General features: G+C 45.5%; 1 protein-coding gene across 1 annotated transcript in view; it reads left to right on the top strand.

Annotated features, from left to right (window-relative positions):
- LOC113813483 (uncharacterized) overlaps positions 1-20939 on the top strand; it is a 51026-nt gene extending 30087 nt beyond the window's left edge. Inside the window, exons 3-6 of the mRNA XM_070115131.1 lie at positions 10977-11228; positions 12121-13476; positions 15357-15472; positions 17573-20939. Coding sequence (XP_069971232.1) covers positions 10977-11228; positions 12121-13476; positions 15357-15472; positions 17573-19088 — 3240 coding nt within the window. The 3' untranslated portion in view covers positions 19089-20939. The remainder of the gene's footprint in view (positions 1-10976; positions 11229-12120; positions 13477-15356; positions 15473-17572) is intronic.
- The last annotated feature ends 1561 nt before the right edge of the window (positions 20940-22500 follow it).

The following is a 22500-nucleotide window of genomic DNA, read 5'->3' as shown; positions in this document are numbered from 1 at the left end:
GCGAGAGGAAGAGAGAGGGATGAAGAGAGACAGAGACAGAGAGAGACAGAGACAGAGATGAGAGAGTGAGAGGGGTGAGGGGAGAGAGAGAGGGTGAGAGGGGGCGGGGGAGGGAGAGAGAGAGAGAGAGAGAGAGGGAGAGAGAGAGAGAGAGAGAGAGAGAGAGAGAGAGAGAGAGAGAGAGAGAGAGAGAGAGAGAGAGAGAGAGAGAGAGAGAGAGAGAGAGGGAGGGGGGAAGAAACAGAGAGAGAGAGAGAGACAGACAGACAGACAGACAGAAAGAGAGAGAGAGAGAGAGAGAAACAGAGACAGAGAGAGAAAGAAAGGGAGGAAGAGAGAGCGAGAGAGAAAGAGAGGAAGAGAGAGAGAGGAACAGATAGCTTTCGGAAGTTACCGGGGTCGCGAGATCTGGAAGGTCAGAAAGCATTTTAAATCCGGGTTGAATAGGAATGGGTGGGGGGGAGGGGGAGGGGGAGGGGAGGGCTAAGCAGAGAGGAAAGTGATTTAGGCTCGTTGTATTTTTGTTTTTATTTATTTGTTTATTTTATTTCTTATTTATTTATCTTTCTTTGTATCATTTCGTTTTTTTTTTTTTCCTCCCCCTCTTCTTCTTTCTCATCCTCCTTTTCTTCCTCTACTTCCACCATCACCACCTCTTCCTCCTCCTCTTCTTCTTACCCTTCTTCTTCCTCTTCTTTCTCCTCCTGCCTCTCCTTAGCATCATCATCATCATCCTCTACCATCACCACCTCTTACTCCTCCTCTTACTCCCCTTCTCTTCCTCTTTCTGCTCCTCCTCCTCCTTTCCTCTCCCCTTCTTCCTTCTCCTCCCTTCCTCCCCTCCCTCCCCCTCCTACACCACCACCACCACCATCTCCCTCCCTCCTCCTCCTCCACCCCTCCTCCACCTCCTCCTCCCTCTCCCCCCTCCCTCTCTCCACCTCCCTCCCCAACCAACACCACCACCTCTTCCTCCTCCTCCCTCCACCCTCCTCCTCCTTCCTTGGAGTGTTCCCTCCTCCTCTTCCTCCACCTCCTCCCTCCTCCTCTTCCTCCACCTCCTCCTCCCCTCCCTCCTCCACCTCCTCCTCCTCCCTCCACCCTCCACCTCCCTCCTCCTCCTCCTCCTCCCTCCCTTGGAGTGTTCCTCCCTTCCCCTCCCTCTTCTCCTCCTTCTCTCCTCCTCCACCTCCTCCTCCTCCTCCTCCTCCTCCTCCTCCTCCTCCTCCTCCCCTCTCCTCTTCCTCCAACTCCTCCTCCTCCTTCCCTTGGGAGTGTTCCTCTTCCTCCTCCTCCCCCTCCCCCTTCTCTCCTCCTCCTCCTTCTCCTTCCCTCCCTCCACCTCCTCCCTTCCTTGGAGTGTTCCCTCCACCTCCACCTCCTCCCTCCTCCCTCCTCCTTCTCCTCCTCCTCCTCCACCTCCTCCTTCCTTGAGAGTGCTTCTCCTCCTCCTCCTCCTCCTCCCCTCTTTCTCCTCCTCCTTCCTGGAGTGTTCCTCCTCCTCCTTCTCCTCCTCCACTCCTCCTCCTCCTCCTCCCTCCCTCCCTCCCTCCTCCCTCCTCCCTCCTCCTCCTCCACCTACTCTTTCCTCCTCTCCTCCTCCTCCTCCCTCCTCCTCCCTCCTCCTTCTTCTTGGAGTGTTCCTCCCCTCCTCCCTCCTCCCTCCTCCCTCCTCCTCCTTCCTTGGAGAGTGTTCCTCCATCCCCTCCTCCTCCTCCTCCTCCCTCCTCCCTCCTCCTCCTCCTCCTCCTCCACCACCTCCTCTTCCTCCCCTCCCTCCTCCACCTGGCCTTCTCTCCCTCCTCCTCCTCCCTCCTCCTCCTCCTCCTCCTCCTCCTTCTTTGGAGTGTTCCCCCTCCTCCTCCTCCTCCTCCTCCCTCCTCCCTCCTCCTTCCTTGGAGTGTTCCTCCATCCCCCTTCCTCCTCCTCCTCCTCCTCCTCCTCCTCCCTCCCTCCTCCCTTCCTCCTCCACCACCTTCCTCTTCCTCCTCCTCCTCCTCCTCCTCCCTCCTCCCTCCTCCTCCTCCTCCTCCCTCCCTCCTCCCTCCTCCTCCACCTGGCCACCTCCTCCTCTTCCTCCTCCTCCTCTCCTCTTCCTCCTCCTCCCTTCCTTGAGTGTTCCTCCTCCTCCTCCTTCCTTGGAGTGTTCTCTCCTCCTTTCCTTCCTCTTCCTTCCTCCTCCTCCTCCCTCCCTCCCCCTTCTCCTCCTCCTCCTCCCTTAAGCGTTCCTCCCTCCTCCTATTCCTCCTCCCTCCTCCTCCTTCCCGGAGAAAGTGTTCCCTCCTTATCCCCTCCCTCCTCCCTCCTCCTCCTCCCTCCTCCTCCTCCTTCCTCCCTCCTTCCTCCTCCTCCCTCCTCCCTCCTTTTAAGTGTCTCCTCCCTCCTCCCTCCTCCCTCCTCCTCCCTCCTCCTCCCTCCTCCTCCCTCTTCTCCCTCCTCCTCCTCCCTCCTCCCTCCTCCCCTTCTCCTCCTCCTCCCTCCCTTTAAGTGTCTCCTCCTCCTCCTATCATTCCTCCTCCTCCCTCCTCCTTCCTTGAGAGTGCTCCCTTTCCATCCCCTCCTCCTCCCCTCCTCCTCCTCCTCCCTCCTCCTCTTCCTTCCTCCTCCCTCCTCCTCCTCCTCCCCCTTAAGTGTTCCTCCTCCTCCCTTCTCCTCCTCCTCCTCCTCCTCCTCTCCCTCCCTCCTCCTCCACCTACTCCTCCCTCCTCTTCCTCCTCCTCCTCCTCCTCCCTCCTCTTCCTCCTCCTCCTCCTCCCTCTCCTCCCTTCCTTGGAGTGTTCCCCTCCTCTTCCCTCCTCCCTCCCTTTCCTCCTCCTCCTCCTCCTCCTCCTCCTCCTCCTCCCTCCCCCTTCCCTCCTACCCACCTCCTCCTCCTCCTCTTCCCTCCCTCTTCCTCCCTCCTCCTCCTCCTCCTCCCTCCTCCCTCCTCCTCCACCACCTCCACCGCTCCTCCTCTCTCTCCTCCTCCTTCCTCCTCCTCCTTCTTCCTTCCTCCCTCTCCTCCTCCTTCCTCCTCCCTCCTCTTCCTTCCTTCCTCCTCCTTCCTCCTCTTCCTCCTCCTCCTCCTCCCTCCCTTCTTCCTCCTCCTCCTCCTCCTCCTTCCTCCTCCTTCCTCTTGGAGTGTTCCCCCTCCTCCTCCCTCCCTCCCTCCTCCTCCCTCCCTCCTCCCTCCCTCCTCCTCCCCTCCCCTCCACCTTCCTCCTCCTCCTCCCCCCTCCTCCCTCCTCCTCCTCCCTCCTCCTCCCTCCTTCTCCCTCCTCCTCCCTCCTCCTCCTCCCTTCCTCCCTTCTTTCCTCCACCTCCTCCTCCCTCCTCCCTCCCTCCTACCTCCCTCCTCCTCCCTCCCTCCTCCTCTTCCTCCTCCTCCTCCTCCTCCTCTCTCCTCCTCCCCCCTCCTCCTCCCTCCTCCTCCTCCTTCCTCATCCGTCCCCTCTCTCCTCCTCCCTCCCTCCTCTCTTCCTCCCTCCTCCTCCCTCCTCCCTCCTTCCTTGAGTGTTCCTCCTCCTCCCTCCTCCTCCTCCCTCCTCCTCCCTCCCTCATCTCCTCCTCCCCTCACCTCCTCCCTCTTCCTTCCTCCCTCCTCCCTCCTCCTCCTCCTCTTCCTCCCACTCTTCCTCCTACTCTTCCTCCTTCCTCCTCCCTCTTCTCCTCCTTCCTCCTCCTCCTCCTCCTCCTCCTCCCCCCTTCCCCTCCTCCTACTCTTCCTCCTCCTACTCTTTCTCCTCCTCCCTTCCTCCCTCCTCCCTCCTCTTCGGGTTTCCAAGACTCCTCCTCCTCCCCCTCCTCCTCCTCCTCCTCCTCCTCCTCCTCCTCCTCCTCCTCCTCGGATCGGAAGACTCCTCAGCGCAGCGCAAGTTTGCTCACAATTTCGTTACCTAATCTACCTACAAAGAACAAACTTCCTTTGTTTCATTAAAACTTTGGTCGTTTCGTCTCTCTTTTGCCTTTTATATCAAGTTATTTGATATTATCGACTGTGTCTCTTACCCTTCGTTCGATTTTGTTTTTTGTTCTTTTTTTTGTTCTTTTTTTCGTGTTTTTAATCGTTTTTTTACTGGGGGGGGGTTTAGGGTTTTTTTTTTGGGGTGGGTATGGTTTTTATTTTATTTTTTTTATCTTTTATTTTGTTTTATTTTATTTTATTCATTTTTTTTCTTTTCTTTTCTTTTCTTTTCTTCTTTTTTAAGTTGCCTACATTTTTCTACTTTTTTGTAGTGGTTATTATTGCAACATATTATGTATTATTTTTCGTTTGTTTATTTTGTTAATTATTATCATGCATTTTCTTAATCTCATTTTTCCATTATTTTTTATGCTTCTCTATTGTAATGTTACTGTTGCTTTGAATGTGTCTTTTGTCTATTCCTCCTGTTCCTCCTTTTTCTTCTTCTTTTCTTCTTCTTCATCTTCCTTTTCCTCCTCCTCTTTATCTTCTTCCTCTTCTTCTTCATCTCCTTCTTCCTCTTCCTCCTCCTCTTCCTCTGTCTTCCCTTCTTCCTCCTCCCCCTCCCTCTTCATCTTATACTTATTCATCTTCCTTTTCTTCCCTCCTCGTTATCTTCTCTTCCTCTTCTTCTTCATCTCCTTCTTCCTTTTCCTCCTCCTACTCTTCGTCTTCCTCCTCCTCCGCTTCATCTTCATCTCCTTTTTCTTATCTTTCTCCTTGTTATTCTTCTTCTTCTCCGTCTTCTTCTTCCTCCTCCTCCTCCTCCCCCTCTTCATCTTTTTCATCTTCATCTTCCTTCTCCTCTTTATCTTCTTCCTCTTCTTCTTCATCTCCTTCCTCCTCCTCCTCCTTCTCCGTCTTCTTCTTCCTCCTCCTCCTCTTCATATTTTTCTTATCTTTCTCCTTCTTGTTCTTCTTCTTCTTCTTCTTCTTGTTCCTCCACATCCTCCTCTTCCTCCTCCTCTTTATCTTCTTTATCGCAGTCTACTTTTTATTTATTTATTCTTTTTTTTTATTATTACTTTTTTTTTTTTTTTTTTTTTTGAGTTCTTATCATGATATATTAAAGTATCAATCATATTTTAGTTATTATTTCAAATGTACGATTTCCTTGGTTATCATTTACATGTTACCATTTATTGTGTAGATTTATTTGACGTATTGTATTTTTAACATTGTTATTGTTATTATTATTGTTGTTGTTGTTGTTGTTATCATTATGATTATCATTATTATTATTATCGTCAACATTACTGTTATTATAATTGTATCATTATTATTATGATTATTATTATTATTATTGGCGTTGTTGTTGTTCTTGTTATTGTTATTATTATTGTTATCATTGTCACCTTCACCATTCCTCCTCCTCATCATCATCATCTTTGTTATCATGTTTGCTATTATCATTATCTTTATTATAATGATTGTCATTATCGTTATCATTATTTTCATTATCATTATTATCATCATTGTTTTTGTTTTTGTTATCCTTATTATCATCATAATTGCTTTATTGTTATTATTATTAATAATAGTACTAGTATTATTATCACCATTTGTTATTTGTCATTGTTATTATTATTACTATTTTTTTTTATTATTATCAATATTATCATTAACATTATTATTATTATTGATATCATTATTATTATTATTATTATTATTGTTATTATTTCTATTGTTATCATTGTTATTATCATTTTTGATATTACAATTATAGATATTATCATTATTCTTATTATTATCACCATCATTAATAAAGAGAGAGAGAGAGAGAGAGAGAGAGAGAGAGAGAGAGAGAGAGAGAGAGAGAGAGAGAGAGAGAGAGAGAGAGAGAGAGAGAGAGAGAGAAGAGAGAGCAGAGAGAGAGAGAGAGAGAGAGAGGAGAGAGAGAGAGAGAGAGAGAGAGAGAGAGAGAGAGAGAGAGAGAGAGAGAGAGAGAGAGAGAGAGAGAGAGAGAGAGAGAGAAAGTGAGAGAGAGAGAGAAAGAAAGAAAGAAAGAGAAAGTGAGAGAGAGTCCGAAACTTTTTCTATAGGAAAGTCTCCCCCATCGCAGTTTGGTAAAGGACCAGCCCCTCAGACGCCAGGGGAACTTTTTCAAGGGAGAACAACGTTCCTCAAGCTTGGTATTTTGTGTTGCATGACTGGGGGATGTGTGGGGGAGGGGGGGGAGGGATGGAGGAGAGGGAGAAGGGAGAGGGATGGAGGAGAGGGAGAAGGGAGAGAGAGGGAGGGAGAGGGAGAGAGGAGAGGGATGGAGGAGAGGGAGAAGGGAGAGGGATGGAGGTAGAGAGGGGGAAAGGGGAGAGAGGGAGGATGAGGGAGAGAGGGACAGGGAGGGAGGTGATAAAAGGGGAGAGGGGGTGAAGGGGGAGAGAGGGATGGAGGGGAGGGATGGAGAGAGGAGGAGAGGGAGAGAGGGAGGATGAGGGAGAGAGGGAGAGGGGAGGGGAGGTGGGATGGTAGGGATGGAGGGGAGGGAGAGAGGAGGAAGAGGAGAAGTGGGAGAGGGAGAGAGGAGAGGATGAGGGAGAGGGAGGGGGGAGGGGAGAGGGTGGGAGGAGGGAGGGATGGAGGGATGGAGGTGAGGGAGAAGGGAGAGAGGTGGGAAGAAGGATGGAAGGAGGGAGAGAGGGGTGGGGGGGAAGGTGGGATGGTAGGGAAGGTGGGAGGATTTAATGGAGGGAGAGGGAGGAAGGAGGGATTGGTAAGGGAGAGAGGAGAGAGGGAGGGGGAGGAGTGACTGTGAGGGGGAGGGGAGGGAAGAGGAGAGATGGGAGAAACGAGGGGGGGGGAGGGGGAGAGGAGGAGGAGGGAGGAATGAATGTGAGGGAGGAGGGGAGGGAAGAGGGAGAGATGGAGAGAGTCGAGGGGTGGAGAGGAGGAGGAGGAGGCGGAGGAATGAATGAGGGGGAGGGGAGGGAGGAAAGAGGGAGAGATGGAGAAACGAGGGGGAGGGAGGAGGAGGAGGTAAAGGAGGGATGGAGAGGGTAGGGTAGAGAGGGACTTGGAGAGGGGGTATGGTAAGGAAGGAAGGGAGGGATAAAAGGGGAAGAGGAGGAGGGAAAATGAGGGGAAAAAGATTGAAGGAGCAGGAGGATGCAGGAAAGTAGGAGGAGGGAGTGGAGGAGGAGAAGATAGGGAGGGATGGAGTGGAAGATGAGTGGGTGGAGGGGTGCAGAGGAGAAGGAGGGGGTGAAAGAGAGGGGAGGGGGAGAGGGAAGAGGGAAGGAAGAGAAGGGGGAGGATGAGGGGGGAGGGAGGGAAGGAGGAGGAAGGAAGATTGAGAAGTGAAGGAGAAAAGTGGGAAGAGGGGGAGGGAGAGAAAGCGCAGAGGAGGAGGAAGGATAACAGGGGTGAATTAACGTAAATCTCAAATCCTTTTAGTGGTTTTGGTGTTTGAGAATTCTTTATTCTCTCTCTCTCTCTCTCTCTCTCTCTCTCTCTCTCTCTCTGTCTCTCTCCCTCTCTGTCTCTTTCTATGTCTCTTTCTCTTTATTTCTTACTCTCTCTCTCTCTCTCTCCCCTCCTCCCTCTCTCTTTCTCTCTCGTCTCTCTCGCTCTCTCTCTCTCTCTCTCTCTCTCTCTCTCTCTCTCTCTCTCTCTCTCTCTCTCTCTCTCTCTCTCTCTCTCTCTCTTCACTCTCTCTGTTCTCTCACTCTCTCACTCTCTCTCTCTCTCACTCTCTCTCTCTCTCTCTCTCTCTCTCTCTCTCTCTCGCTCTCTCTCTCTTATCTATCTATCTATCTAAATATTTATTAGTCTCCTTTCTCTTTTTTCACAAGCAGCTATAACGAAAATCAATGATATGGTGCGTTTTTTCTTCTTCTTCTTCTTCTCTTCATTATCTTCTTCCCTCTCTTCTCCTTCTTTTTCTTCTTCTATTTCTCTTCCTTTTCTTGCTCCGTCTCATTCTCCTCCTCCTTATTATTATTATTCCTTTCCTTCTTCATCTTCTTCTCGACCTCCCTCTTCTTCTTCTTTTCTTCTTCTTCTCCTCCTCCTCCTTCATCTTCTTCTTCCTCATCTTCTTGTCCTCAATGTTTTCTTCTTCTTCTTCTCTTTCTTCCTCTTCTTTTTCTTCTTCTCCTCCAAGAGAGATTTGTATTGATGGAGCGAATGGTTTTGTGTATTTAATTATCATTTCTCCTTTTTTTCGCTTTTTTTTATTTGTTTTTAATGTTTTTATTCTTGTTTCGTTTTTGTTGTTACGGTTATTTTTATTCCATATGATTTTTTCTGAGTTTTTATTTATTTTTTCTATTGATTTGTTTTTATTTATTTATTTATTTTTTTTTTTGTATATATATATATATATTTCTTCCTTGATTTTTTTCTGTTTTCTTTTGTTACTATTTTTATCCATTTTTGTGTTCTAAGTGTTTTTTTCTTTTTTTCTTTTTTTCCATCTTTTTCCCTCCTGCTTAATATTCTTTTTTCCTTCACTTTTTTACATCTGACAAAGACATATTCGCTCTGTCTCTTTACCTATCTATCTATCTATTTCTATCTGTCTCTCCTCTTTCTCTCACTCTTTCTCTCTCTCTCGCTTTCGCTTTCTCTTTCTCTTTCTCTTTTATCTCTCTCTCTCTCTCTCTCTCTCTCTCTCTCTCTCTCTCTCTCTCTCTCTCGCTCTCTCTCTCTCTTTCTCTTTCTCTCTATCTCTCTCTCTCTCTGTCTCTCTCTCTCACTACTCACTCACTCACTCACCACTCTCTCTCTCTCTCTCTCTCTCTCTCTCTCTCTCTCTCTCTCTCTCTCTCTCTCTCTCTCTCTCTCTCTATCTATCTATCTATCTATCTCTCTATCTCTCTCTCTTTAATTCTTTAATTAGAAATATATCTAATTTATTTAATGTATATCTAGATACACGTACAAAATCCACGTTCTAATATTCGTACATAGACGTTAGATATCATTATTTTGTATATATATATATATATATATATATATATATATATATATATATATATATATATATATATATATATATATATATAACTTACTTTTATTTGTATCAATATCTATAACATTATCTATGTACGTTCGACAAGCTAATGAAAATGTGCATATTGAACACGAAATAGAATATGAATATATATGAGATTCTTAGTGGTGCTTTGGCTGATATAATTGAAAATGTTTTATTTATCGTTACTAATCTGATTATTTAAAGACCTGCATTCATCGTTGGTGTAATTATTGTATATAAATTAGTGTTTTGTACGTTTATTTTTCTGGTGTTTATTGTGGTTTGATTGTATATCTCTCTATCTATCTATCTATCTTACTCTCTCTATTTCACTCTCTCTTTCTCTCCTTCTCCCTCTTTGTCTCTCTCTCTCTCACTCGTTTAATCTCTCCTCACTCTCACTCTCTCTCAATCTATCTATCTTACTCTCTCTATTTCTCTCTCTCTCTCTTTCTCTCTCTCTCTCTCTCTCTCTCTCTCTCTCTCTCTCTCTCTCTCTCTCTCTCTCTCTCTCTCTCTCTCTCTCTCTCTCTCTCTCTCTCTCTCTCTCTCTCTCTCGCTCGCTCGCTCGCTCGCTCTCAATCTCTCCTTCTCTCTCTCTCTCTTTTTTTTTTTTCTTTTTTTTTGCTTACATTTGATATAGTTATCCCGTTGATGTTCACATTTCATTACTGAAAGCTGAGTAAAACAACATTAATAATTTCACTCACTAGGTTGAGTTCTCATTCATATTCATAGGTAACCATATCCTAGTGACGTAACAGATATGATGTATATCTACCGACGAAGCTGGAATTAAAATTGTAATGTATTAATTTAATATATGTGCTAATATGATTCATTATGGTATGGATGATATGAATAGCATATTTAACTTTTTATATTTGTTTTATGATTTATGTTAGATTTATCTTAGGATTTATTATGACATAGATAATAAAAGTAGTGCATTTGACTTTTTATATTTGTTTTATCTTCATCTTTATTTTTCATTATGACATAGCTAATAAAAATAGCTTATTTGACTTTATATTTGTTTATTTGTTTCATGTTCGTCTTATATGCTTTTTATTATGACATAGATGATAAAAATAGCATAATTGACTTTTAAATTTGTTTGATATTCGTCTTATATAATTTTTATTATGACATAGATGATAAAAATAGCATATTTGACTTTTAAATTTGTTTTATATAATTTTTATTATGACATAGATGATAAAAATAGCAAATTTGACTTTTAAATTTGTTTTATATAATTTTTATTATGACATAGATGATAAAAATAGCATATTTGACTTTTAAATTTGTTTTATATTCGTCTTATATAATTTTTATTATGACATAGATGATAAAAATAGCATATTTGACTTTTAAATTTGTTTTATATTCGTCTTATATATTTTTTATTATGACATAGATGATAAAAATAGCATATTTGACTTTTAAATTTGTTTTATATTCGTCTTATATCATTTTTATTATGACATAGATGATAAAAATAGCAAATTTGACTTTTAAATTTGTTTTATATAATTTTTATTATGACGTAGATGATAAAAATGGCAAATTTGACTTTTAAATTTGTTTTATATAATTTTTATTATGACATAGATGATAAAAATAGCAAATTTGACTTTTAGATTTGTTTTATATAATTTTTATTATGACATAGATGATAAAAGTAGCATATTTGACTTTTAAATTTGTTTTATATTCGTCTTATATATTTTTTATTATGACATAGATGATAAAAGTAGCATATTTGACTTTTAAATTTGTTTTATATTCGTCTTATATATTTTTTATTATGACATAGATGATAAAAATAGCATATTTGACTTTTAAATTTGTTTTATATTCGTCTTATATAATTTTTATTATGACATAGATGATAAAAATAGCAAATTTGACTTTTTATATTCGTCTTATATAATTTTTATTATGACATAGATGATAAAAATAGCACATTTGACTTTTAAACTTGTTTTATATAATTTTTATTATGACATAGATGATAAAAATAGCAAATTTGACTCTTCTTTTATTTTTCAGGCAACCTCATGGTGGTGCTTCGCTGTTCTAGTTCTCCTGGCTGTCACTACTATAACAGCAGCGGAACAGGGTGAACAGGCAGAACAGCAGAGCCAGGAACATCAGCAGAAGGAGGATGCAGACGTGGAAGAAGAAAGAGAGGAAGAAGGAGGGAGAGGAGACAGGGAAGAGGAAGAGGTTGGGATAAGGAGTGACCCTGCAGAGGGAGAGATGGCATCGTCCTGCCCCTCCTCCTGCTTCTGCGAGACTGAGGTAAGTCTGCAGGGCGGGGCGCCTTTATAGCTGGCTCTGGAGGGGGGAGGGGGGTGCATGTGTGTGTGTGCGTGTGTGTGTGTGTGTGTGTGTGTGTGCGTGTGTGTGTGTGTGTGTGTGTGTGTTTGTGTGTGTGTGTGTGTATGTATGTATGTATGAATATATATATATATGTGTGTGTGTGTGTGTGTGTGTGTGTGTGTGTTTGTGCGTGTGCGTGTGCGTGTGTGCGTGTGTGTGTGTGTGCGTGTGTGTGTGTGTGTGTGTGTGCGTGTGTGTGTGTGTGTGTGTGTGCGTGTGTGTGCGTGTGTGTGTGTGTGTGCGTGTGTGTGTGCGTGTGTGCGTGTGTGCGTGTGTATGATAGTAATGATAGTAATGATAATAATAATAACACGATTACTACTATCTGTGTTGTGTAGCGGTAGCGTTCTCGTCTACCAATTTTGCTGCCCCGCGTTCGAATCCCGCGCGCTGCCAGTGGATGGTCACCCCGGCCATTCCTTGTCCACAGGGGGTAATTTAGGAGCAAATAAACAGACTGCTTATACCAAACAGATTATTCAATGTCACATATAGAAAAAAAAAAAAACTAGATTATTATTATTTCACTATTGTTACTACTCTTACTACTACTACTACTACTATTAATGATAGTAATACTGATGATGGTATTATTGATAACGAAAATAATGATAATGTTAATAACAATAGTAATGATAATTGAAAAACTTATAATAGATACAATAATAATGATGCTTATACTACCAGTAGTGTTGTAAAAAGAAAATCGAATGATCAGCAGAGCAAGGTCCCCGACCAGCGCGGTGGCTCTCCTTCCGCACAGCCCGTTGACGACGCAGCTAACCCCCCCCCCCTCCCCCCTCCCCCGCAGGCCGGCTACGCGACGTGCGTGGGCGACAGCCAGTGGGCGCCGCCCTCCCTGCCGCCCGGCCTCACCCGCGTGGAGCTGCGCAACTTCCTGGTGCCGGAGCTGGGCGCCGCGCAGCTCCAGCAGCTGCCCGACCTGCGGGAGCTGCAGCTGAACCAGTGCAACCTGTCGCGGCTGCTGGACGACGCCTTCAGCCGCCTGCCGCAGCTGGAGCGCCTCGACCTGTCCGAGAACCAGCTGGTGCGCCTCGGGCCCGACGTGTTCACCGGCCTGTCGGCGCTGCACCACCTGGACCTGTCGGCGAACCGCCTGGCCAACCTGACGCGGCCGTTCGCGCACCTGTCGTGGCTGCAGCACCTCAACCTCAAGGACAACAACCTGACGGCGCTGACGCACGACACGTTCCAGGGGCTGGACCGCGTGCAGTACGTCAACCTGGACGGCAACCTGATCGCGTCCGTGGACGTGGCGGCCTTCCAGCACCTGACGGGGCTGGCGCACCTCATCCTGTCCAACAACCCGCTGTCGTCGCTGGCCACGCTCGACTTCTTCGGCTCGCGCCTCCAGTACATCGACGTGTCCAACATCGGCATCGCGCGCGTGCCGCAGGCGCTGACGCAGTTCGTGCGCGACCTGCGCCTTGCCAAGAACGCCATCCGCGAGATCCACCGCGGCGACCTCGACTCCTACCCGTACCTGGGCCTGCTCGTGCTCGACGACAACGGCCTGCAGCTGCTGGAGGAGGACGCCCTGGGCCGCCACGAGTACCTGGCGCGCCTGTGGCTCAACGGCAACAGCCTGCAGGCCGTGCCGCTGTCGCTGCCGCCGGCGCTGCGCGCGCTCTACATCGAGGAGAACATGATCGAGAGCCTGCGCGAGGGCGACTTCCGCGGCCTGGCCAGCCTCGAGCAGCTGTTCCTGCGGCGCAACCACATCGCCAGCGTCGCCGACTGCGCCCTCTGCGACCTGGTCAGCCTCAAGACCCTCGACCTGCAGGCCAACCGCCTGACGACCCTCGCCGGCAGGGTGTTCTCGCGCCTGGCCAGCCTCGAGACGCTCGACCTGTCGCAGAACCCGCTGCTCGCCCTCGACGCCGCCGTGTTCGCCGGCCTGACGTCCGTGCGCGTCCTGCAGATGTCGCGCGTCCACTCGGACAACGTGACGGTCCCCGAGACGGCCTTCGACCCCCTCAAGGGCCTCCAGATCCTCGAGATGTACGGCTCGCCGCACCTCGTCGCCCTCATCCTCAACTCCACCAGGATGCTGCACTCGCTCAGGGGCGTCCGCGAGCTCAACCTCATGCACAACGACCTCAAGGCGCTCAGGAACGACTTCCCCGCCTTCTTCCCCAAGCTGCAGGTAGGAGGGAGGGGGGAGGAGGGGAGGGAAGGGGCACGGGAGGGGGGAGGAGAGGAGGGGAGGGAAGGGTCACAGGAGGTGGGACGGGAGGGGGAAGGAGGGGAGGGAAGGGGCACGGGAGGTGGGGCGGGAGGGGGAAGGAGGGGAGGGCAGGGGCACGGGAGGAGGGGAGGGAAGGGGCACGGGTGGAGGGGTGGGAGGGGGAAGGAGGGGAGGGGCGGGAAGAGGGGAAGGAAGGGGTCAAGGGTGGAGAGGCACAGGGGGCAGGGAGGGAAAGGGGAACGGGAGGAGGGGAAGGAGGGAGCCAAGGGGGAAGAGGCACAGGGAGTGGGGAGGGAGAGAGGGGAGAGGGGCAATAGATGAGGAAGGAGGGGAGAGGGGGGGGGGAGGGAAACGGGGTTGTGGACTGGGTAGGGGTTTATAATTGATAAGAATCGAAGCATTACAAATTTAAGGACAGTCGGGTTTACAATTCAAAAATACGAATAGATATTTTTTCCCCTTTCTCTTTACATATTGTTTCCTTACGGACCTTGAACTATGAACTATGAACTTTTTTATGAACAGGTGCCTCCCTCTCTGAACAAAAGCATATCATCAAAATAATGTCTTTATATTAGTACAAAGGACTTTATATCAAAGGCACTGTATTTGAAGAACTAACCTTGAGCTGAATAACAAATCTATACTTTATTTAGTGTCCCTTTATCTTCATTCGTAAGTTATTGTTTATTTGAAAATAAAAGTTATATGTGAACTATTGTTATCTATTAAAGTAATTTTTTTTCACACAATACCTCAATATTTGAGAAAAATTATTGTATATCATACTTTCTCATCACTCGAGCAATTGTTCCTTATTTCACTTAGAATGTCATGCAAGAAAAGTGAAGTTTTTATTCAGCAATTATTTTTATCACATTTGCCTAATGCAGTAATTTTTGTTTGTTTGTTTAACGCACATTTTTATGTACATTCATGGTTATTACAGTACCTTTTTCAGCAATGGCACTGCACACATTTTGCAGTAACGTTTATGCATATATATATATATATATATATATATATATATATATATATATATATATATATATATATATATATATATATATATATATGGCATACACATTTGCCTGTTGCAGTATCTTTTTATTTTATTTTATTTTATTTTATTTGTTTTTACTTTATTGACTTTTTACTATTGCAGTACCCTTTTTTTCTTTTGTTTTTCTTCTTTTTGTTCAACACTGACCTTTTTACACATATCCTTCCTGTTGCAGCACCTTTTTATCTTTTGTTCAACGCTGACTTTTTGCACAACATCCTCTCCCTTGCAATATGTTATATTTATTTACTTGTTTTTATTCAACACTGACTTTTTAGCAAACATTCTTTTCCATTGTAGTACCTTTTTATTTTCTTTTAGTAAATTTTAGATGAATTCTACTCAACACTAACTTTCTTTGCACACAATGTTACCTATTGGAGTAATATCTATATTCTTTTTAACTGAGCACCAACTTTTTTCACACAATTTCACCTATTTCAGTAATCTTTACATTATTTCTTAATTCAACACTAACTTTTTATGCATACATTTTTTTCCTGTTGTTTATATTTCACGTATTGCAGTAATTTTTACATTATTTTTTTTTAACTCAACACTAACTTTTTCCACACAATTTTACTTGTTGCAATAATTTTTACACTACTTCAAACCCAACACTTTTTTTTTGCACACAATTTTTATCGTATTACAATAATGTTTATATTCTCTGTAATTCAACACTTTTTTTCCCACGGTGTCGCCAATTGTATCAATCTTTACATTAATCCTAACTCAACACTACCTTTTTTTACGCCCGCCCCGCCCATTGCAGGTTGCAAAGTTCAGCGGCAACACCTGGGACTGCACGAACCCGAGCAAGATTCTGTGGATGAAGAGGTGGATGGTGGCCAGGTCACCCGTCACCTTTTACCGGTCGTATAGCATCAGGTGAGCGGTTAGGGCTTCGTGGATAGATGGATAGAGGGATAGAAGGGGGTGGAGGGAAGGGAGAGACTGAGAGAGGGTAGATAGGAAGGGAGGGACTGAGAGAGGGTGGAGAGAAGGGAGAGACTGAGAGAGGGTAGATAGGAAGGGAATGGATTGAATGGGGGATGGATAGATGGAGAGAGAGGGGGGGTGGAGGGAAGGGAGAGACTGAGAGAGGGTAGATAGCAAGGGAGGGATGGAGTGAATGGGGGGGGGGAGATAGATAGATGGATAGAGGGGGAGGAGGGAAGGGAGGGATGGAGTGAATGGGGGGGGGGGGGGAGATAGATAGATAGATGGATAGAGAGGAGGGGGTGGAGGGAAGGGAGGGACTGAGAGAGGGTAAATAGGAAGGGAGGGGGGGACTGAATGGGGGATGGATAGATGGATAGAAGGGGGTGGAGGGAAGAGAGAGACTGAGATAGGGTAGATAGGAAGGGAGGGACTGAGAGGGGGTAGCTAGGAAGGTAGGGATGGAGTGCATGGGGGGAGGATGGATGGAGGGAGGGAGGGAGAAAGATAGATGGAGAGAGAGAGAGGAGAGGGTTGATAAAGACAGACAGCATCTGATTAAGTCTTGGTGTCTATCGATCATAAACAGATAGATGGATAGACCACAAATCCCATCAGTTTGGCAGCACCGTATAAAAGCCTGATAGATCATTGATAGACAGATAGATAGAGAGAGAGAGAGAGTAGAAACAGAGATATTCATAATCCTTACGGTTAAGCCTCGGTATCTATCGATCATAGATAGATAGATATATAAATCGGGGATGAATTTATACCTTTCATTAAGCACCAGGTGTTCTTATTATTTTTTCTCATTTATCATTATCTTATTTTCTTTATTCTTATTTTTTATTCATCATCTTCATCTCCGTTTCATTCGTCTTTTTCTTCTTCCTATTATTACTATTATTATTAATTATTATTATTATCATTATTATTATTATCATTATTATTATTATTATTATTATTATTATTATTAATTATTATTATCATTATTATTATTATTATTATTATTATTATTATTATTATTATTATTATTATTATTATTATTATTATTATTATTATTATTATTATTACCTCCGGAGGTTATGTTTTGGCAGCGTTAGTTATGTTGGGTTAGTCAAGTTTAGTTGTTTAGCCGGATAACTCAAAAAGTTATGGACAGATTTATATGAAACGTATCCATGTTGACAAATGTAGAAAAGGTATGAATGAGACTGGATATCTTCACAATACAAGAGATGTATTTGACCGGTTTCGATTACGTCTTCATCAGAATTACATGTATTTCTGATGAAGACGTAATCGAAACCGGTCAAATACATCTCTTGTATTGTGAAGATATCCAGTCCCATTCATACCTTTTCTACAGATTTCTATGCTTCGTTTTAGCAGAGGTCTCAGCCCGACTTGGATGCCATTAGGCTTTGGTAAAAATGCAGGTTATGATCCGGATCCAGGAATTTTTAACGCAAGTCTTCAAGTATGAATATTTCTGTTGCACCAGTGGCCCTATTGCCTTGGCGGAGGTATGCGCTCTCTGAGTGCTAGTTATCATTAGTTATTATTATTATTACCATTATTATTATTATTATCATTATGCATCTTATTCTTCTTCATCTTCTTCTGGTATGATACTGATACCAAGAAACTGTGATGAATTAATATGTTTTTAAATTTTTCCACGTCAGTAGTCAAATTTAAAAAGTGATTTATACCATTACCTTTATGAAATGAAAAAATAGACTATATTTTGATATTTTGTCTGGCCTTTCACACCTTGGTATTATGTACATATAGTTATTACATTGAATTTGAAGTTTTTTTTTTTCTCTCTCTCTCTTTTTTTTCTACTTCTTTTGCAGGCAATGTCTTATTATAAAACTATGTCATTATTGGTACTGGAAATGTCCGGTAATGTCTGGCTGTTTTCATGCTGAACAGACTACTCATTTCCTTCACTAAGTGTTGCATTTCCAAGGTCCCTTTCGAGGGCGGGAGGCCAGAGTTCAGGGAAGGCGTCACGGGTCCCTCTTCTCACCCCCGCAGGTGCTCCTCGCCGGCTCACCTGGGTTACAAACCCGTCATTCTTCTGGAGAATTCCGACTTCCTCAACGCCAGCACGTCAGTCGGTCCCGCCTCCACAACTACTACAACCACCGCAACAACTCCTACCACAACTACAACCGCAGCCGGCATGACTTCAACCACTACAACAGCGGCTGTCCTCGTCCTACACGCCGGGGGGGCGGTCGCGGGCGCTCATGACGTCACGGGCGAGGGCGTGGTCGCGGGGACGTCGGCCTCGACGCCGCTGCCGGACCTCGCCGTCCTCACGCGCAGGGACAGCAACTCGCCCATCATCGGCGTCGCGCCCTTCATGGCGCGGCCCAAGCCCGCCGCCAAGAGGCCTCCGCCCACGACTGCCGCCCCGGAGACGACGACCGGCGCCCCGGAGACGACGACTGGCGCCCCGGAGACGACGACTGGCGCCCCGGAGACGACGACCGGTGCCCCGGAGACGACGACCGGCGCCCCGGAGACGACGACCGGCGCCCCGGAGACGACGACTGGCGCCCCGGAGACGACGACCGGAGCCCCGACGACTACTGGCGCCCCGGTGACTTCCACCAGGGCTCCTGAGACCACTGCCGGAGTTCCTGAGACCACGACGGCGGCCCCGGAAACCTCCTCGAAGGCCCTCCCTGGCGCCACCGAGGGCGCCGCCCCCTCCGTGGCCCGCAGCACGACCGAGGCGCCCCTCGCGGCCACCGCCAGCGAGCGGGCGAGCGAGGCGCCGCCGGCGAGCACGCCCGCCGCCCCCTCTGCCGCGCCGGCGGGAGGCCCCGGCCCCTCGCCCAGCCCGAGGGGCGGCGCCGCGCGGACCCCGCCCCCGGCCGCCGCGAAGGCCTCGTCGCCGCCCTACTGGGTCATCCACAACCGCCGGCCGCCACAGGAGCCGGTGCGGCCGGCGCCACGCCCGCGGGCGGAGGGCGGCACGCCGCGCAAGAAGTGGCGGAGGCCGCTCAAGGACGCCCGCCCCGGGACGCCGGACGCCAAGACGCGGGCGGCCGACGCGGCGGGCGGCGGCAGCGGGGCGCCCCCGCGCCACCGCGCCGCCCACAAGAAGGAGTTGTGGATCTTCCGCGGCGACGGCTCGCGCGGGCTGGGCGGGCCGCCGCTGCCCGTGGGCGTGAGCGACGGCCGCGTCAGCGACGGCGCGGTGGTGGGCGCGGGCGTGGTGGCGTCGTGCGTGGGCCTGGCGCTGCTGGTGGGCGGCCTCCTGCTGGCGCGCGGGCGCGGCAAGGCGGCCAGCCCGCTGTGGGCGGCGTCGTCGTCGTACTGGCGCCAGGGTGGCGACGACGACGTGGTGATGGCGGTGGGCATGGGCGCCGCGGGCGGCGGCCTCGTCACCGAGTCGGAGGGCACGGTGGGCGTGGTCACCGAGACGCACCGCGGCCTCAACAACCGCCTGTACCTCCTCCTGCAGCGGGACTCCTCCACGGGCATCACGCCCGAATCGCTGCCCGACCCCCGCGCCCTCACGCCCGCGCCCCCGCACTGACCCCCCGCGCCCCGCCCACCGCTCCCGCACTGACCCCCCGCCCACCGCCCCCGCACTGACCCCCCGCGCCCCGCCCACCGCCCCCCGCGCTGGGCCCCGACCTAGACCCCCCCCCCCCCCACTGCTCCGACCCTGCAGAACCCTCGCTCTCGCTTTTTCTTCCTCTTCCTCTCTCCCTTTTCTCCTCTTTACTCCTTCCTGTTCCCTGTCATTTCCTTCCCGTCTGACTTCTCTCTTCCTTCATTACAAATGTTCTGTCATCCCTCCTTCCCCTTATTCTGTCTTTATCACCCTCTTCTCCTTCCCATCTACCGTTATCCAAGAGACCAATCTTTTTACAGAAAGAAATGAACAAACAATAAATAAAGAAAGAAAGAATTAAAATACCAAAGTGAAAAACAAAATGGTGACAAAGAAATTGACAAAAGACTACGAACAAAAAAGAATGACGATACAAAGAAACAAGACGAAGAAACTGACGATAAAACACGTGAAACGGAGAACAGGAAGATAAAGATCGAGAGAAAGCAGAAACACCTATATAGAAAATGGGAGAAACAGGGAAAGAGGAATAACGAAAACGAAGACAAACTAAAAATAACGAAAACGGACACAAGGGGAAGGAAGAAATAGGCAGCAAAGACATAAACAAATAAACAAGGACATGTAATACATTCTTTGTGTCCTTGTTTGTTTGTTTACTTGACAATGACAAACATAATATTCTTCAAAGACAAAGGACAATTAGATTAAAAAAGAAAAGAAAAACGACAAAACATTCTTGCAAGAACAAGAACAAACAGACAAATAAAAATAACCGTTTTCTGTGAAATTCCAAAAATACAGGTACGTTTTTTGTGTGTTAACCTAACGCTGTTTAAAAAAGAAAAAAAAAAAGTTTGAAAACAACAGTTGCGCCTTTTTTCCCAACTAGTCATTAGCATAAGAGACACTAGAAGTTAGGAAGTTGTTAGGAAACTTTCTTTTATATCTAATCAAGAAATAATATTAATAATAATAAAGATAATAATAATATCTGACAACTCTGCATCAACGCTGCGTCGAGTTGCCAGTTTATGATTTTCGCCGTAATTTTATGCGGTGAAAATAACGTGTGTGTGTGCGTGTGTGTGAGAGAAGTTAACTCAACGGTGAAGTTAACGATGAAGTTAATTGTGTGTTGATATCGCAAGGGAGAAATTAACATGAGATTTTAACGTGCCTGGTTGCAGATCGTGGGCATACAATAAGCCTGTTGTTGCATATTGCAATCCTTAATTTACATGTATATGTGTGTGTTTGTCGCGCATTTATCTTCATATAAGTAAAGTAGAAGATAGAAAAAAAAAGTAATGTAAATCGTAGAAAAAAATACATTAAAGGAAAATAAGAAAATGGAAAAAGAATCACTATTAACTTTCAGAAAGTGATTTGCGTTAATTACACAGTTGACAAAGACAGAGACACTGCACTGTGTTATCCGTGAAAATAAACAGAGAGAAAGACAATAAAGCGAGACTAAGTATAAACAGAAAAAAAAAATTACATCGCTAATGTGAATAACGATCTTTAAAAACAAAACACACACACGCTTACAAAGGCCGAAAGAAAATGAAGCCAAAGACCAATCCACAACCCGAACACCCGAAGACGAAGCCAAGGCCAAGAAGCACCCTCACCCACGAGTTGAGACGAGGCCGCGGTTCCTGTGATGTTATAATGTACATTTCTGTGTCTCATTCAGTGTATGGCGACTGTGTATATGATGGTGGAGAGTATATCTCTTGTTTTAGATATTTTTAGTTATGGAATGTATATGAAATCTGTCCAATAAATAATGAAACTTTCGAATCTGGTTTTATTTTTATTAATCATCTTTATTTGTCTACCAACTTTTGTTTATTCAGTTATATAGTTTTATTACTTATCTTCATACTTATATACTTTTTTTTTAAGGAATGGTCGGAGGATTAATCGAATAAGCACACACACACACACGCACACACACACACACACACACACACACACACACACACACACACACACACACACACACACACACACACACACACACACACGCGCAAAAGCACATACATGAACACGCACGCGCACACAAACACATGCGCACACACACACGCACGCACACATACGTATGTACGTGCACACACGCACATATACACACACATACACAAACATACGCACGCACACATGCACGCACAAACATATCGACACACACAAACACACACACACACTAAAAAATAAAGATATCTTTCATCAACATAAGATAAAAGAAGTAATTATTACTAAAATAATATTTACAACACTAATAATCGTAGCAAAAAATACTGATAATGATAATATTATTAGCAGTAGTAATAACGATAGATATGATACCAATGATGATAAAGATAATCATGATAATGATGATGATTATAATAATAAAAATAGTCTAAGATGAGAGTAATAATAATAATGATCAATGATGCTATCGATAATAAGAATTAATGATATCATTAATAGTAATAAATGATATTAATGATGACAATTAACGATAATCAAAAATAAATATAATAATAATAACAACGATAATGACAATGATAACAATGATAATGGTAATGATAATCACAATAGTAATAAATCACATAAATGACATAAAAATAACGTTAACAATGATGATAATACTAATGAAATTTCTGATAAAGATGACGATGATAATGTCTGATACTCATTTAATTGTACAAAGTGCCATTCGTCCATTCGTGCAATAACCGAAATAACCGAATAATCAACATAACCGAAATAACTGAAATGGCCGAAATAGCCGGATAACTGAGTAACCGAAATAGCCAAAATAGCCGTATATCGGATATTACCGAAATTGCCACAATAACCTACATAACTGAATATCCGAAATAATAAAAAAATAATAAGTAAAATAACTGAAATGACTCAATAACCGAGTTTTGAAAATCGAATAATCAAAAATAAACAACCGAATAACCGAAATGATTTTCAAAAATCAATTAATCAAAATAAATTAAATAACCGAATTTATCAAAATAATCTAATAATCAAAACAACTGAATAACCGGAATGACCGAAATAACCGAATAACCGAAATAACCGAATAACCTAAAGAATCGAAAAAAACGAAATATCCCAAATAACCAAATAACCGAAATAACCGAATAACCGAAATAACAAAAATAACCGAAATAACCAAAATAACCGAATAATCGAAATAACCGAAATAATAAAAAACCGAAAGACCCGAACTGGTTTCCGTCGAGCAACAAAATCCTCAGAATTAGTGCCGATTTTGAGTTGGATTTGAGGAAGGAAAACGCCTCTTGAAAAGCCCGCCAAAACTGTCAACATCGCGGCCTCTTGTTTTCCCGCCATCAGAAGAATC

The sequence above is a fragment of the Penaeus vannamei genome, chromosome 37 (assembly GCF_042767895.1).
Source record: "Penaeus vannamei isolate JL-2024 chromosome 37, ASM4276789v1, whole genome shotgun sequence".
Taxonomy (NCBI): Eukaryota; Metazoa; Arthropoda; class Malacostraca; order Decapoda; family Penaeidae; genus Penaeus; species Penaeus vannamei.
The sequence above is the reverse complement of the archived record's forward strand: the minus strand, read 5'-3'. Positions and strand labels throughout refer to the sequence as shown.